Here is a 17,656-nt window from a genome sequence, read left to right as displayed (position 1 = left end):
TTTTGTTTTGTTTCCTTTACTGCTTGCTCAATATACAGATCGAATAACATGGGGATCACTACAACCCTGTCTCACTCCCTTCCCAATCACTGCTTCCCTTTCATGCCCCTCGATTCTTATAACTGCCATCTGGTTTCTGTACAAATTGTAAATAGCTTTTCGCTCCCTGTATTTTACCCCTGCCACCTTCAGGATTTGAAAAAGAGTATTCTAGTCAACATTTTCAAAAGCTTTCTCTAAGTCTACAAATGCTAGAGACGTTGGTTTACCTTTCCTTAATCTATCTTCTAAGATAAGTTGTAGGGTCAGTATTGCCTCACGTGTTCCAACATTTCTGCAGAATCCAAACTGATCTTCCCCAAGGTCAGCTTCTACAAGTTTTTCCATTCATCTGTAAAGAATTCGTGTTAGTATTTTGCAGCCGTGGCTTATTAAACTGATAGTTAGGTAATTTTCACACCTGTCAACACCTGTTCTCTCTGGGATTGGAATTATTATATTCTTCTTGAAGTCTGAGGGTATTTCACCTGCCTCGTACATCTTGCTCACCAGATGGTAGAGTTTTTGTCAGGACTGGCTCTCCGAAGACCGTCAGTAGTTCCAATGGAATGTTGTCTACTCCCAGGGCCTTGTTTCGACTCAGGTCTTTCAGTGCTTTGTCAAACTCTTCACACAGAATCATATCTTCCATTTCATCATCATCATCATCATCATCATCTACATTCTCTTCCATTCCTATAATATTGTCCTCAAGAACATTGCCCTTGTATAAACCCTGTATATATTCCTTCCACCTTTCTGCCTTCCCTTCTTTGCTTAGAAATGGGTTTCCATCTGAGCTTTTGATATTCGTACAAGTGGTTCTCTTCTCTCCAAAGGTCTCTTTAATTTTCCTGTAGGCAGTATCTATCTTACCCCTAGTGAGATAAGCCTTTACATCCTTACATTTGCTCTCTACCTATCCCTGCTTAGCCATTTTGCACTTCCTGTTGATCTCATTTTTCAGACATTTGTATTCCTTTTTGCCTGCTTCATTTACTGCATTTTTATATTTTCTTCTTTCATCAGTTAAATTCAATACCTCTCCTGTTACCCAAGGAATTCTATTAGCCCTTGTCTTTTTACCTACCTGATCCTCTGCTGCCTTCACTATTTCATCTCTCAAAGCTACCCATTCTTCTTCCACTGTGTTTCTTTCTCCCATTCTTGTCAATCGTTCCCTAATGTTCTCCCTGAAGCTCTCTACAGCCTCTGGTTCTTTCAGTTTATCCAGGTCCCGTCTCCTCAAATTCCCACCTTTTTGCAGTTTCTTTAGTTTTAATCTACAATTTATAACCAATAGATAGTGGTCAGAGTCCACATCTGCCCCTGGAAATGTCTTAAGATTTAAAACCTGGTTCCTGAATCTCTGTCTTACCATTATATAATCTATCTGAGACCTTCCAGTATGTCCAGGCTTCTTCCATGTATACAACCTCCTTTTATGGTTCTTGAACCAAGTGTTAGCTGTGATTAAGTTATGCTCTGTGCAAAATTCTACCAGGTGGCTTCCTCTTTTGTTCCTTACTCCCATTCCATATTCACCTACTAAGTTTCCTTCTCTTCCTTGTCCTACTATCGAGTTCCAGTCACCCATGACTATTAAATTTTTGTCTACCTTCACTACCTGAATAATTTCTTTTATCTCATCATACATTTCATTAATCTCTGTCATCTGCAGTGCTAGTTGCCATCTAAACTTGTACTACTGTGGTAGGCGTGTGCTTTGTATATATCTTGGCTACAATAATGCATTCACTGTGCTGTTTGGAGTAGCTTACCCGCAATCCTATTTTCCTATTCATTATTAAACCTACTCCTGCATTACCCCTATTTGATTTTGTATTTACAACCCTGTATTCACATGACCACAGAAGTTTTGTTCCTCCTGCCAGTGAACTTCACTAATTCCCACTATATCTAACTTTAACCTATCCATTTCCCTTTTCAAAATTTTCTAACCTACCTCCCTGATTAAGGGATCTGACATTCCACACTCCAATCCGTAGAACACCAGTTTTCTTTTTCCTGATAACAATGTCGTCCTGAGTAGTCCCTGCCCGGAGATTGGAATGGGGGACTATTTTACCTCCGGAATATTTTACCCATGAGGACACCATCATCCTTTAACCATACATTAAAGCTGCATGCCCTCGGGAAAAATTACGGCTGTAGTTTCCCCTTGCTTTCAGCCGTTCGCAGTACCAGCACAGCAAGGCCGTTTTGGTTAGTGTTACATGGCCAGATCAGTCAATCATCCAGACTGTTGCCCCTGCAACTACTGAAAAGGCTGCTGCCCCTCTTCAGGAACCACACGTTTGTCTGGCCTCTCAACAGATACCCCTCCGTTGTGGTTGCACCTGCAGTACGGTTATCTGTATCGCTGAGGTACGGAAGCCTCCCCACCAACAGCAAGGTCCATGGTTCATGGGAGAGGCCAGTCTTAGTCCATAGTAAATTTGTTGTAAAGAGCTGCCTCCATGATTTGAGAAAATGTGTTGCTGTATCTATTGTTACTTTTGTTATTGTGTGTGCTGCTGTTCTGGTCTTCAGTCCAAAGACTGATTTGCTGCAGCTCCCCTGCTATTCTAGCCTGTGCAAGCCTCATCATCTCTAAATAATTTCTGTTCCCTACATCCTTCTGAATCTGCTTACTGTATTCATCTCTTGGTCTCCCTCTTATGATTTTTATCCCCCATACTTCCCTCCAGGACTCAATTTGATGATCCCTTCATGCCTCAGAATGTGTCCCAACAACCAATCTCTCCTCCTAGTCATATTGTACCATAGATTGCTTTTCTCCCCAGTTCTATTCAGTACCTCCAAATATGTTAGTTTATCTACCCATTTAATCTTCAGCACTCTCCTGTAGCACCACATTTAAAAGTTGCTATTCTCTTCTCGTCTAAATTGTTTGTTGTCCATGTTTCACTTCCATACATGGCTACACTCCATACAAATAGCTTCAGAAAAGACTTCCTATTACTTAATTCTAGATTTGATGTTAACACATTTCTCTTCTTCAGGAACACTCTTCTTGCCATTGGCAGTGTACATTTAATATCCTGTCTACTTTGGCCATCGTCAGTTATTTTGCTGCCGAAATAGCAAATATCATCTACTATTTCCAGAATCTCATATCGTAATCTAATTCCCTCAGCATCTCATGATTTAATTCAACTACATTCTATTATCCTTGTTATCCTTTTGTTCATGTTCATTTTATATCATCTTTCCAAGACACTGTCCATTCTATTCAGCTGCTCTGCCAAATACTTTGCTGTCTCTGGCAGAATTAAAATGTCACTGACAAACCTGAAAGTTTTTATTTCTTCTCCTTCAACTTTAATCCTGACTCCTTTCTTCTTCTTCTTCTTCTTCTTCTTCTTTTTTTTTTTTCTGCTTGCTCAATGCATAGATCGAAAAACATCAGGGATGGCTTACAATCCTGTCCCGGTCCCTTCTCAGCCACTGCTTCTCTTTCATGCTGTGTGCTAATTTGTAATATTATGGATCCTCTGCAAATGAGTAAATTTTAAATTGTTCTAATTCACATTTGTTTCTCTTTTTCTTTAAAGGTTGCTAGGTCCATCTGCTGCAACTGCTATAGAACTGGGGATCCCAATTAATCCTGTAGCCATTACTGAACTACAAGACAATAATATTAGGGTCATAACATCAGAAAGAAGTCTAGGTGTTATTTCAAATCCACAGTCAGAAGAGGATCAAGCTGATACAACTGTGAGTTGATGATTTTTAATATTTTGCATCAGTTAAAGTTAATTGTACCTTGGAATTTTGTAGGTCAACGCTGCAATGGAGCTAGTGACTGGCTCACATTGAGTTGGCAGTGTTCATTGTTTATAGAAGGTCAGTTCTAAAATGCAATTGTAAAATGTTTATTCTCTCAGTTCATTTTCAACTCCCCTCAAGCATGTGATTTCTACTGCCTAACTTAAAACAAGGACTTAAAAAACATCCGTGCTTGCATTAAAATTTGTTAAGACAGGATGCAGATAATGAAGTAGAATTGTAATGATAAACATAGTTTATGATCTAATAATTCATATATTCTTCCTTAAAAAAATTTCTATGCCTTGTGTAATTGGGCTAAAGGACCCCAAACTTTTCATACATTACTCACCTGAACTGCCTTAAGCAGTGACATAAATAATTTTGATCTACGACCAAAACTTGATACTAGATAATCAAAAAAGATGTGATCAAAAATGGAAACAAACACAAATAACTAAAAATACTACTGCTCTGGTCACAAAATGGTACTAACCCCATCAATATGTCTAACTAGACCTTCATAAAGAATATGCTGTTAGCAACTTTTATCGAGAGCACACCTTAGTTTCAATCAAATTCTGATAAAACACTAGTTACTGATGAACTATTGCTCATGAGTGTGTGAAACTGGCTCCTAGGGTGTTCAGACATCCTGAACACAACCCACTAATGAAAATGATAGGTCACGTTAGAACACAACTATAACAATACGTAATATTTTAGCAACAGTGATCCCGTGAGGAAAGACGTGCTGCTCAGCTGTGGTGACTGGGCTCTCCCTACTAATTGCCAAATAGACCTTGCATGCTCATAAACTGCCGATGAAAAATACGCAACATTTTTTCTGTGGAAGACAGGTACTTGTTAAACCTTTGTGTGCTTGCCAGAAGTGTGTGTTCTGTTGCTTAAAGAATGGCTTATATTTTAATACCCTGTTCCATAGTGTGTTCAGGACATAATTGCATATTCTATGAACTATAACAGTCATGTATTCTTTGAAATCCAATCAACCCTTTCATTGCTACAGATGTGCGCTCTGCACTCTGTGCTGAGGGAGGGGGTATATTGTACGGCTATATTCCTCGCCAAATGCTGGTACCTGTGTTGAGATACAGCATTTCGACCAATACGGAATACTTATCATCAGATTTTTTAAAACTATTAGGTGAAAAGAATTGATTTTTTGCATATATTACAGTCTGATATCTTCACTCAGTAAAGAACTCAATTTGTCATATGAACTGCACAACAAATTCAGTAAAACTTCCCACAAAATTTTAGTGTTTGCAGGGGTAGAGTTTGCAGAGGTTTATGTAAACTTTGCATATGGTTGATTTTAGCTCATATATTGCAGTAAATGAAATTTAAACAAGATTTTGAAATTGCATGTAAACTTGAGAACGGAATGATATTTTACAATGTTCTTGAGTTATTGGGTTTTATATCCAATGTATGGTTTTGTGCACTGTGGCCATTCATGTCCTTGCACCTTGCAAATCATGTGGTAATAACAATCATCTTGCCTCAGAAATGATTTGAGATAATGAAAGGAGGTTTTCTACAAATGATTGCATGCAGTGAGGCTCATAAGTTTTATAATAAATACTGGAAACTTTTTTTATACACCGAGGTATGTAAGTAACTTGGCAACAGCAATGAGAGGTCAGCAACTCAGAACGCATGCAGGCGTCCATAGCAGTGAACGAAAACCCCAGCAGCATGCCTATACACATCAAACAGCACCTGGGGAATGACATAGTAGGACGTGTATGCATGTCCACAGCAGTGAAAGGGTTAAACAGTCTTGCATTTGGTATTGTGCACTTTAGAGGACACTTACAGTGTTCTTAACAAGTAGTTGGAGGATTAACATTCCAAACTCCCAGACAGACATATCACTTTGGCACATTGACTATGTGTAAAAATGTGTCGCATTGTATTAAATATTTCTGTGCCCATGAAGAACTGGCTTGAGACTCAAGTTTCATTTGACGCAAATAGACTTTTTGCAGATACGTTCACTGTAGAGATAGAACTTGGAGACTTTGCCACATACAGTTATGCTCAACAAGGTGCCCCATAAATTGGTGCACCCATGAGAACAGGGGCAAATCTAGTAATGGTTATTGTATCTTGTGTCTTGGCAGCATGTAGGGTTCTTAGCACCTGTTCTAGTCTTTCTACCAAAGGAAAATCACTCAGATTGAACTCGGTGTGGCAGTCTTAACACAACTACTGCTGAGCTATGGATGTGAACTTGCTATATACTCCAGTGGAAGAAACATAAGGGCATTTAGGACTATTGCGACTAGTGTAACTGATTAGTTGAATATAAATTTAGAAAGCCCTCAGTAATCTAATGAGTTAGGAAACTACTGCGAAAGCAAAGAGAGCTTCCTGCAAATTTAAATACATCCAAAACCTCTCAGACAAACAGAAACTAAACGATGTCAAAGTTAGCCTAAGGAGGGCTATGTGTGAAGTGATCAGTGAATTCAAAAGTAAAATTCTATGTACCAACTTGACAGAAAATCCTAGGAAGTTCTGGCCTTACTTTAAATCAGTAGTTGGATTGAAACAGCATATCCAGACACTGAGATGATGATGGCATTGAAACAGCATATCCAGACACTGAGATGATGATGGCATTGAAACAGAGGATGACACGCATAAAGTTGAAATACTAAACACCTTTTTCCAAAGCTGTTTCATAGAGGAAGACCGCACTGCAGTTCCTTCTCTAAATGCTCACACGAATGAAAAAATGGCTGACATCAAAATAAGTGTCCAAAGAATAGAAAAGTAACTGAAATCACCTCAATAGAGGAAAGTCCACTGGAGCTGATGGGATACCTATTCGATTCTACACAGAATACATGAAAGAACTTTGTCCCCTTCTAACAGACCTGTACCGCAAGTCTCTAGAGGAACGGAATGTTCCAAATGATTGGAAAAGAGCACAGGTAGTTAGAGTTTTCAAGAAGGGTCGTTGAGCAGATGCCCGAAACTATAGGCCTATATCTCTGACATCGATCTGTTGTAGAATTTTTGAACATGTTTTTTGCTCATGGTTCATGTCATTTCTGGAAACCCAGAATCTACTCTGTAGGAATCAACATGGATTCCGGAAACAACAATCGTGAGAGACCCAACTCACTTTATTTGTTCATGAGACCCAGAAAATATTAGATACAGGCTCCCAGGTAGATGCCATTTTTCTTGACTTCCAGAAGGCATTCAATACAGTTCCGCACTGTCGCCTGATTAGCAAAGTAAGAGCCTATGGAATATCAGACCAGCTGTGTGGCTGGATTGAAGAGTTTTTAGCAAACAGAACACGGCATATTGTTCTCAATGGAGAGACATCTACAGACGTTAAAGTAACCTCTGGTGTGCCACAGGGGAGTGTTATGGGACCATTCCTTTCCACAATATATATAAATGACCTAGTAGATAGTGTCGGAAGTTCCATGCGGCTTTTCACAGATGATGCTGTAGTATACAGAGAAGTTGCAGCATTAGAAAATTGCAACGAAATGCAGGAAGATCTGCAGCAGATAGGCACTTGGTGCAGGGAGTGGCAACTGACCCTTAACATAGACAAATGTAATGTATTGAGAATACATAGAAAGAAGGATCCTTTATTGTATGATTATATGATAGCGGAACAAACACTGGAAGCAGTTACTTCTGTAAAATATCTGGGAGTATGCATACAGAATGATTTGAAGTGGAATGATCATATAAAATTAATTGTTGGTAAGGCGGGTGCCAGGTTGAGATTCATTGGGAGAGTCCTTAGAAAATGTAGTCCATCAACAAAGGAGGTGGCTTACAAAACACTCGTTCGACCTATACTTGAGTATTGCTCATCAGTGTGAGATCCGTACCAGGTCGGGTTGACAGAGGAGATGGAGAAGATCCAAAGAAGAGCAGCGTGTTTCGTCACAGGGTTATTTGGTAAGCGTGATAGCGTTACAGAGATGTTTAGCAAACTCATGTGGCAGACACTGAAAGAGAGCCGCTCTGCATCGCGATGTAGCTTGCTGTCCAGATTTCGAGAGGGTGCGTTTCTGGATGAGGTATCAAATATATTGCTTCCCCCTACTTATACCTCCTGAGGAGATCACAAATGTAAAATTGGAGAGATTCGAGCACACACTGAGGTTTTTCGGCAGTTGTTCCTGCAAACCATATGCGACTGGAACAGGAAAGGGAGGTAATGACAGTGGCACGTAAAGTACCCACCGCCACACACCGTTGGGTGGCTTGCGGAGTATAAATGTAGATGTAGATACAAAACAAGGACTACCAACCAGCAGTAATATGTAATGTGATATGAATTTACCTGGACTCTGTTCTTAGTGGTAGGATGTGTATACATATGTATTACAGCAAGTGAAGTTTAGAATTAACATCCTTTTCCAATTGTGAAGCATGGTAGAAGTTTTATAATATTTTGGGCAGTCATATTGTCATTTTTCAATGGATCTCATAAAGGAATGGTCAATTTGGCATGTTGAAACCTTCCCGAAATTTTGCATACAGGAAGAATACACCAAAAGGAATGCACTGTCAAAATTTTAGCTGCGAAAGTGCACTGGAAGTATTGCTAAAAAACGTTAAAATTACTCACTTTTGTCTCAAAAGAGCCACTTAAGCAGTGGATTGTACAATCCTATCTATAGCTGGGACCCAGTGAATAAGCAGATGCAGTCATTATGAGAACATTGCGTGAAGCCTAAAGTGCACACATGCAAATGTTAAGCAATTAAACCATACCAAAAGTGATTCAAACCATTGAGGTTTTGAATAACTTGCAGTTAATATCATCAGCTAAACTGCTGCATGTGTAATTGCTGCATGAGTAACTTGCAGAGGAAAGGAAATTAAGGCAGTGTATGGTGTTACACTACAGATGACTTCCATCAATCGCCGCACGGGATTAGCTGAGCAAATAGTGTGTAAACTTAGGGACTGATGACCTTAGCAGTTAAGTCCCATAAGCTTACACACACACACACACACACACACACACACACACACACACACACACTCTCACTCTCTCTCTCTCTCTCTCTCTCTCTCTCTCTCTCTCTCTCTCTCTTCCATCAATCATGACTTGAGTTTGTTGACTCTGAATATTTTATAACTATTCATTTATTGCACTTTTTACAATAATTTTTTAACAATGCGTATTTTACAAAAATGAAACAGTTCCTTGTTTATGCCCTGTAGTTCACACAAAAATAAGTGTTAGTTGGATGAAGAAAACCAACATTTTCCTTTTGTCAGGCACACCCGCCAAAAGAAAAACTGATGCATTCAGATGTTTCACAGTGATTATTAGATTTATTTAGACAGGATTGGGATGCTGTAAGAAAAATTCATGGCCATGTTCCACAAGTTGTGCTGTGTACCAGGCACACATGATAAAATCAGTAAAAAATGGTGTAAAGTGACAATGCACAAGTGATGGGAGTTTAACAATAATGTTGCACTGATAAACCTGAAATAAAAAAGAGCTATTGTAAATTATATTGTCAAACAATTTTTTGATAACTGCTTTACACTGTTGAAGAACTTCTAAATGGAGAGGCTGAATTGCTCTATTAGTTTTGGGTGGAATCCGAATGTTATTAACAGTCTTTATCATTGTCGTCGTCGTCGTTGTCGTCGTCGTCATCATCATCATCATCATCAAGACTGAGGTGTTGATATGTGCAGGCCAAGAGCACAACAAAAGCAATGAATTAGGTTCTGCAACTGGAAAGACATGTGGGATGTAGTATTGCAAATTATTGTCTCCCATTTTTCCAGATTTTACTTCGCCAGTTACAAGATTTTTGCCACTATACAGCCAGTGCCACTGATAAATATCAGTGGATTACTTTTTTGCAGCTTTGCCCTTTTATCACATTATATGTTGTGAACTATGGATGAAGTAGTGCAGGCAAATTCCATATTTCTAGATTTCCAGTAAGCATTTGACACAGTGCCCAAATGCAGACAAGTAACAAAAGTACAAGCATATGGAATAAATTCTCACATACGTGAATGGTTCAAAGACTTCTCAAGTGATAGAATCCAATATATTGTCCTTGACGATGAGTGTTCATTAGAGGAAAGGGTATCGTAAGGAGTGCCCCATGGAAGTGTGATAGTACTACTGCTATTCTCTGTATACATAAATGTGGTGGTGGGCAGGGTGGGCAGCTATCTGTGGTTGTTAGCTGATGATTCTGTGGTGTACACTAAAGTGTTGAAGTTGAGTGAGTGTAGGAGGATACAAGCAAACTTAAACAAAATTTCTAGGTGGTGTGATGAATGGCAGCTAGCTCTAAATATAGAAAAATGTAAGTTAATGCAGATGAGTAGGAAAAACAGAAACATAATGTTAAAGTACAGCATTAGTAGAGTCCTGCTTGACACAGTCATATCGTTTAAATATCTTGGCATAACACTGCAAAGTGATATGAATTTGAATGAGCATGTGAGGATCATGGTAGCGAAGGCGAATGGTCAAGTTTGGTTAATCGGGAGAAATTTGGGAAAGTTTGGTTCATTTGTAAATAAGACCACATATAGGACACTGGTGCAACCATACTTTCAAGTACTGCTGGAGTGTTTGGTATACCCACCAGTATGGATTAGAGGAGGACATTGAAGCAATACAGACATGGGCTCCTATATTTGTTACTGATAGGTTCAAACAACACACAGGTGTTAAAGAGATGCTTTTGGAACTCAGATAGGAATCCTTGGAAGGAAGGCAACATACTTTTTATTAAAGAACATTATTGAGAAAATTTAGAGAACTGGTGTTTGAAGCTGACTGCACAATGATTCTACTACCTTCAATGTACGCAACATGTAAGGACCATGAGGATAAGATACGAGAAAATAGGGCTCATATAGAGACATAAAGGCAGTTATTTTTCTCTCACTCTGTTTGAGAGTGGCACAGAAAAGGAAAAGATTAGCGGTATAGGGTACCCTCCACAACGTGCTGTATGGTGTATTGCGAAGTATCAGTGTGGATGTACATCTGTCTTCAGGAACCTTGAGGCTAATCAGGACTAAAATTTAAAACAAGGAGTGTTTAGTGCAAAAAATCTTACAATCGAAGTAGTAAAATCTGGTAAAATGGGAGAGCATAATATTACGTATAATAGCTTTCATCGATTGCACAAGCAACTCTGATTTATTTCACTTGAAATGATAAAGTGCAGTTAGCATACCATTCTAGCATGAAACTTCACTGGCTTACCGCAAGAAGCTTAATCTTCACATCAGCTATGAGTTACTCTGTTATACGAGGGTAATCCCAAAAGTAAGGTCTCCTATTTCTTTATACGTACATAGACCTGTTTATTTCTACAATGGTTTACATCAGTTTACAGCTTGAACATTTAGCTATTTTTTGACATAATCACCATTTCTGTTGCTGCATCTTTGTAGACGCTGTGGCAGTTTTTGTATGCCCATGTAATACCAGCTCGCCACAATGCTGTTCAGAAAGTTATGAACCTCTTCTTTCACCTCGTCGTCGGAGCTGAATCGCTTTCTGGCCAAATGTTCTTTCAACCTAGGGAACAGGTGATAGTCACTGGGCACCAAGTCAGGACTATGGGGTGGGTGGGTGATTATGTTCCACTGAAACTGTTGCAGGAGAGCAACGATTTGCCGAGCAATGTATGAGCAAGCGTTGTCTTGGAGAATGAGTATGCTCTTGCTCAACATTCCTCTTCTCTGGTTCTGAATTGCCCGTTTGAGATTTTTCAGAGTCTCACAGTACCTGTCAGCATGTATTGTGGTCCCAGTGGGCATAAAGTCGACCAACAACACCCCTTTCCGATCCCAGAAAACGGTTGTTATGACTTTACCGGCAGACTGTGTTTGCTAGAATTTCTGCGACTTTGGTGAAGAAGAATGCCGCTACTGGCGTGGTTGTTGCTTGGTCTCGGGTGTAAGGTGCTATTACCAGGTTTCGTCACCCATGCCAATTGAGTCCAGAAAGTTGTCATGTTCGGCTGCAAGGTGGTGAAGAAATGCGTGGGAAGCATCAAGTCATTGCTGCATCTGGTCCTCAGTCAGCATGTGTGACACTTACCTTGCACACACCTTCTGGTAGTTCAATGTTTCCGTTAAAATTCTGTGAACGGTGCTTTGGGAAACCTCGGGAACCAACATGCAGAGATCATCCAGGGTGATCCACCAATCTTCACGCATGCTTTGCTCAACCTTCAACACTGTCTCCTCAGAAATTGATGGTCTTCCGCTCCTTTGCTCATTGTGAATTTCGGTCCGACCAGCTACAAACTATCTACACCACTTATGAACAGTTTTGACATCCATGCACGACTCACCATACACTTCTGTCAATTGGCAATGGATTTTAATCAGTGCTGTGCCCTTTGCGCTCAAAAACCGAATAACTACACACAATTCACAGTTGGCAGTAACATGCAATGGGAGCTCCATTCTCAATGGTTGCGAAGCCTTGCATCAGTCCCTCAGTGTGTGAAGCACTCTTCATAACAATGTGACCAACTGCCAAACGGACAGTGTTCTGTACTTACAAAAAAATGAGAGACCTTACTTTTGGGATTACCCTCATATTAGCCATTAATGACCTCTCCTCTACATACTTGCTTGAAGTAAACTACATAATTATGAGACTTCCTTTCCAGTATATATTTCCTGAATCTGTTTAATCAGGTTGAAGCGGCCTGAAAATCGGCAATATTCCTTCGTTTGTAATTTGGAGGATCTTGTCTCAAAGATTTCCCATGGCAATTGTGCATTTACACTCAGGAACAATTGTAAATCTTTCAAATAGTTTTCCTTTCACACTTTTATAGCTTCCATTTTGGCACCAATCTCATACTTGGTGTAAATCGTTCTTCCATTTATACAATACACATTCAGATTTTATGAAATGAAACTGACCATGTACAATGCTTAACTGTAAGCATGTTCTCCCTTCTTTGTTTAACAAAATAATTTACAACTTTTTCTTTGTCACTGAAAACTATTACTGTGCCTGTTTTATTCGGGTTAGATAGGTAGTGTGTCTTTATTGTGGACTTTAATTAGCACAACAGCCATCATTTGACTCAAAATTCATGGAATCATCAGTTACTTCCTGTTTCTTCTAATGTTTCCACAGTTTCTTACAAAATGTTGACCTACTTTGAATAAATAGCCAAGAAAGTAACTAATAAATAACACGTGTGTAGGTATTCAGGAGAAGTAGATGATTTTGATTTCATGTCGCATTCTTTATATTTCATCTTTGCAAAGTTGAAAACATTAATTAGATTCCACATTACTGTGAAACTTTGCAGCCATCACAAACACAGATTCTATTAGCAAGCATATTCAAATAAACAAAAAAGGCGAAGAAGAAGAAGAAGAAGAAGAAGAAGAAGACACACAGCTTATTTCGACATCTCTCACTGACTGTTTCCTTGTCAGGCTAACATTAAAGGAAGTGTAACTGTTAATTTTTATGGAAACACTGAGGGTTAAAACTATGCTTTCCTTGCTCTAACTAACTTGAATGATTCTCTCTTACTTGCTACTGCCGTATGAAGTTAATATGAACAGCTGTCACTCTGTTATCTCTTGGCAGTGTCTCAGTGAATTAAATACCAAATGCTCTTTGCTTCCCTGTATGATTCACACACAAAACTTAATACTGTTCTCCTTATGTCTGCTTTCTTGATAACTACATGCACTGATAAGCAGTAATTTTATATTACTGCTCTGTCTTATGTTACTCCATTGACAACGTCCATGCATACATCCACTCACTCAAAATGATGTAATGTGTGTGAATTACTGGCCAGTGTACATGTTTAACTTAGAGCAGAACTCTGAAATACCAATGTTACTATGAGAGTTCCCCGACATAAGATTACGCCACTATTATATCCATCATTAATCTTCAAACATTTTCATAAGTAATCTGAGCATGTGTAATTGTTTTTATATGGTTGCTGAACATCAGATTTTATTAAGTCACAAAACTTTAGTGAAGTATTGGAGTTTGCATCATAGGAAATCGATGTGTAATAGTTCCTGCGTTGTTTTGCATGGAATCAAATTTGCGTATCTCTTTCCTGAGATTCCTGGCAGTTGCTGCTTGTGACAAAATTCCTTGCATCAGTGCTGCTAGAACAATATGGCAATAATATGATGTCTACTCCAGAAATCAACACAGTGGCAAGAAATGCCGTTACCTCTCCAGGGAAAACTGCTGATTGGAATTTAGATGTTTTATATGGACAAAACTCCAATTGTCTGTGGAAACAGTGCACTAACAAAAAGATACATTTGACAGGTGAAGTGCACATTTATTTAAAAGCTAAACCCAGTCATACCCCGACCTTACAGTCAGTTAAAAATTTTAAATTGTTTGTTGTAAAAGGAAGTCCATATAACATTTATCTTTTCACCAAAATGTGTTTAGTTAATATTACCACAACTTGTCTGTGCTACACAGTCCAAAAGTGCCTTTCACCTCACTATGAGAACCTTCTGCTGATCAGATACAAAGTTGAGTCCAGTTAGCTGTTCAATTCTTCAAGCATGCTTCATCTGCCGTCCCCAATTAAATGATTCTAGTCTTCTCATTGAAATCATTGTTAATAGTTAATTCTGTTTCTTCTTTCATCAGTAGCTTTTCTTCTTTTTATTGATTTGCCATGACAGTCTGTGAATGCTTCATGTACTGGATGGTTAATTACAAGCTCACCAATATGTTCTACCAAGATACCACTACTCAGTCTGTAACAATGTTCTTCATTTCAACTGCAATTTCTCCACAACCACTTCATTTTAACTACTTCTCATTACAGCATCTCATTCTCCCTCTTCTCCACACAACATAGCCAAACGTTGTCTCAAAATAAATAAAAATAAAATGCAATATTCTTCCCTAAATATAAAAACCAATCTACCATTAATGTACTTCCATGTCTCTTGCCATCTTTTCACTATCAGCTGTTTCCTTCTTATTAAATAACATGGATATAAATTTTGCCATAATGTGCAGAGTACTTTATTTATGTAAATCACATCATGTTGTGTAAATGTTATATAAAAGACAAGAGAATACATTTACAAATGCAGTTTCAAATATTCAAAAATAGTTACTCACTTTATGTTTGGTATTAATAAAAATCAGTAATAAAATAAAGAAAAATCACAAAGACCTATAACACTGTTAATTGGAAGCACATTACCGTATTTACTCGAATATAAGCCGCACCTGAAAAATGAGTCTCGAAATCAAGGAAAAAAAATTTTCCTGAATCTAAGCTGCACCTGAAATTTGAGGCTCGAAATTCAAGGGGTGAGAAAAGTTTGAGGCCGCACCTCCAAATGGAAACAAAGTTGGTCCATTGTAATATGAGACACAATTTAGGCCGAATGAATGACTATACAGCTACAGTAGTTTGGTTTGAGTCATAAGCTTAGCAGTTAAGCTTTACCAGGTAGCCATTGCTATGCGTCAGGCACTCCATGCGTATTTATATGGGTACCCTTCCTTTTTCATGTGCTTCATCTCGTTTGAATTGATTGCTTATTTTTCTTTGATCTGGTAAGTGCCATTCCCTTTGTTATAGGTGTTTACGTCACTCTAAGCTGAAAATGCATTACTGTACTGTGTCATGCATTGTTCGTCGCGTTCTGATAATGAGTGTTTACCGCCTGTCGCTGCTCTTGGCATGGCTTGCTTTTGCGCATGCTACCGCCGCTTACAATTAAAAAAAAGAGAGGAATCGTCTCATTAGCGAAACAATGGCAAGAGACTGCTATTTGTTGTTACTTACACTGCTGCTTTCTTTGATAATGATCAACAAGAACCAAATAATAGACTGCGTATGATAGATGATGTTCTGAACGAGAGTTTAGCAAAAATTTTTCTACATTTGAAAATCTTTGCAGATGCCTCTTTAGTACATTACATTCTGCACAGAAATAAGGTATCCTAGATTTAAAAATCTAGTCAATTGCCGTGCTTCATTTCTGACTGTATCACTATTAGGCATAAGAATAATACGGATATAAACATGACATGATATGTATATTCTTCCGCATTTGCTGTTGTCTCACTCTAGTTTCGTAGTTTATTAGGCAGACAGGATGTAAATGAGATAGCAGGAAACACGAAAGAATACATGGCAAAATGTTTATATTCATATTCATCTCGTGGTCGTGCGGTAGCGTTCTCGCTTCCCACGCCTGGGTTCCCGGGTTCGATTCCCGGCGGGGTCAGGGATTTTCTCTGCCTCGTGATGGCTGGGTGTTGTGTGCTGTCCTTAGGTTAGTTAGGTTTAAGTAGTTCTAAGTTCTAGGGGACTTATGACCACAGCAGTTGAGTCCCATAGTGCTCAGAGCCATTTTTTTTCATATTATACTTATAGTGGAGAGAATACTGCATGTGATTCACAATTCATAAAAGTTCATATTAGCAGCCATCTCTTCTCATAGGTAGGAAAAAATTCAGAATTTGGAGTTGGCCATATTGACAAACATCCCAAACAGTCTTTCCAGTCAGATTTTTGTAGTACATTGAAATGCTGCTACATTGGAAGATTAACAATACGGAATTTGTATTTACTTCATTGGATAATGTATGAAAATGCAGTGGTCAAAAATTGAGGCGGAGGAAAAAAAGCTCATCTTCCACCTTTTATTATTTATTATTTTTTATTTACTGACCCAGAGGTTTTGGCGCCAGTATTTATCTTTATGCCTGCAAAGCATGCCTGTGTAGCGCTACATATATTCGACGGCACAAGTTAGTTGTAGCGGCACCTACCAGCATTTTTCAGAACTTCCGCTTACTTTGCACTTGATTCTAAGCCGCAGGCTGTTTTTTGGATTACAAAAACCGGAAAAAAAGTGCGGCTTAGATTCGAGTAAATACGGTAAGTACACAGGAACAAAAATCTCCATCACAGGGTGACATTTTCATTCAGTGGTGCAGGCATTCTTTTTGGGAGCGATTGCGTCTTCCAAGATGGACTATTTAGATTGTTGATAATATGAAACCTCTTTTGAACATGATGATGGAACTAGCATAATTTGTGTCCTTCACAATCTGACTATAACAGACTATGGGACCATTTTTCATCCTTGGTTACTTGCTTTATTTCTGATAATTGTTCATGATGATAAATTTGCTTTGTGTGTGTGTGTGTGTGTGTGTGTGTGTGTGTGTGTGTGTGTGTGTGTGTGTGAATAACTTCAGTCTCCAGTTGTATGTAAATGATACAATTGGAACTCTTAGTAGAACATATTTATAGCATTTCTGGTTATTAACTTGCAGAGAATTTAATTTATTTAACAAGTATTTTGATCCACAGGATCAGCCGGGCTTTGTTTTTGGACCGAGTCTTACAGCTACAGTCAGTACCATACCAACAGCGATGTTCTGGTGGTATGAAGAATGCAAGCTGCTTGATTCTGATTCACAGTTCAGCGCTGTTATTGGTGAGTTGTATATCAAATAATTTCCCATTCTTAATCTTAAGAAATAGATATGAGGGGACATAGCAACCTGCCTTCATCTGAGGCATTTTGTAGACAAGCACTAGATGTGTGAGTACACTTGCAAAGATAATTTACTAAGAGTGTAACAGGTTAGTTTAGTACAGATTATTTAGTAAATAAGTGCCTTAAGCTTACTATTAAATATTTCATATGTCTTTACACATTACAAACGACACGAAAATAATGTGAAATTGACCCTTTTTTATTTTTTAAGAAACAACACAAAATCGGCAATTTTTACAAGATATCCTGA

The 17,656-nt window shown here is 38.6% G+C and overlaps 1 protein-coding gene across 1 annotated transcript in view; it reads left to right on the top strand.

Annotated features, from left to right (window-relative positions):
- The window catches only part of LOC126184382 (E3 ubiquitin-protein ligase HUWE1-like), a 219,850-nt gene that overhangs the window by 97,464 nt on the left and 104,730 nt on the right, over positions 1–17,656 (top strand). The window contains exons 20-21 of the mRNA XM_049926767.1: positions 3,618–3,780; positions 17,217–17,343. Coding sequence (XP_049782724.1) covers positions 3,618–3,780; positions 17,217–17,343 — 290 coding nt within the window. The remainder of the gene's footprint in view (positions 1–3,617; positions 3,781–17,216; positions 17,344–17,656) is intronic.

Source organism: Schistocerca cancellata, chromosome 4 (assembly GCF_023864275.1).
Source record: "Schistocerca cancellata isolate TAMUIC-IGC-003103 chromosome 4, iqSchCanc2.1, whole genome shotgun sequence".
NCBI classification, from domain to species: domain Eukaryota; kingdom Metazoa; phylum Arthropoda; class Insecta; order Orthoptera; family Acrididae; genus Schistocerca; species Schistocerca cancellata.
Note: the sequence above shows the minus strand (reverse complement) of the source record. Positions and strands in the feature narration are given on the sequence as shown.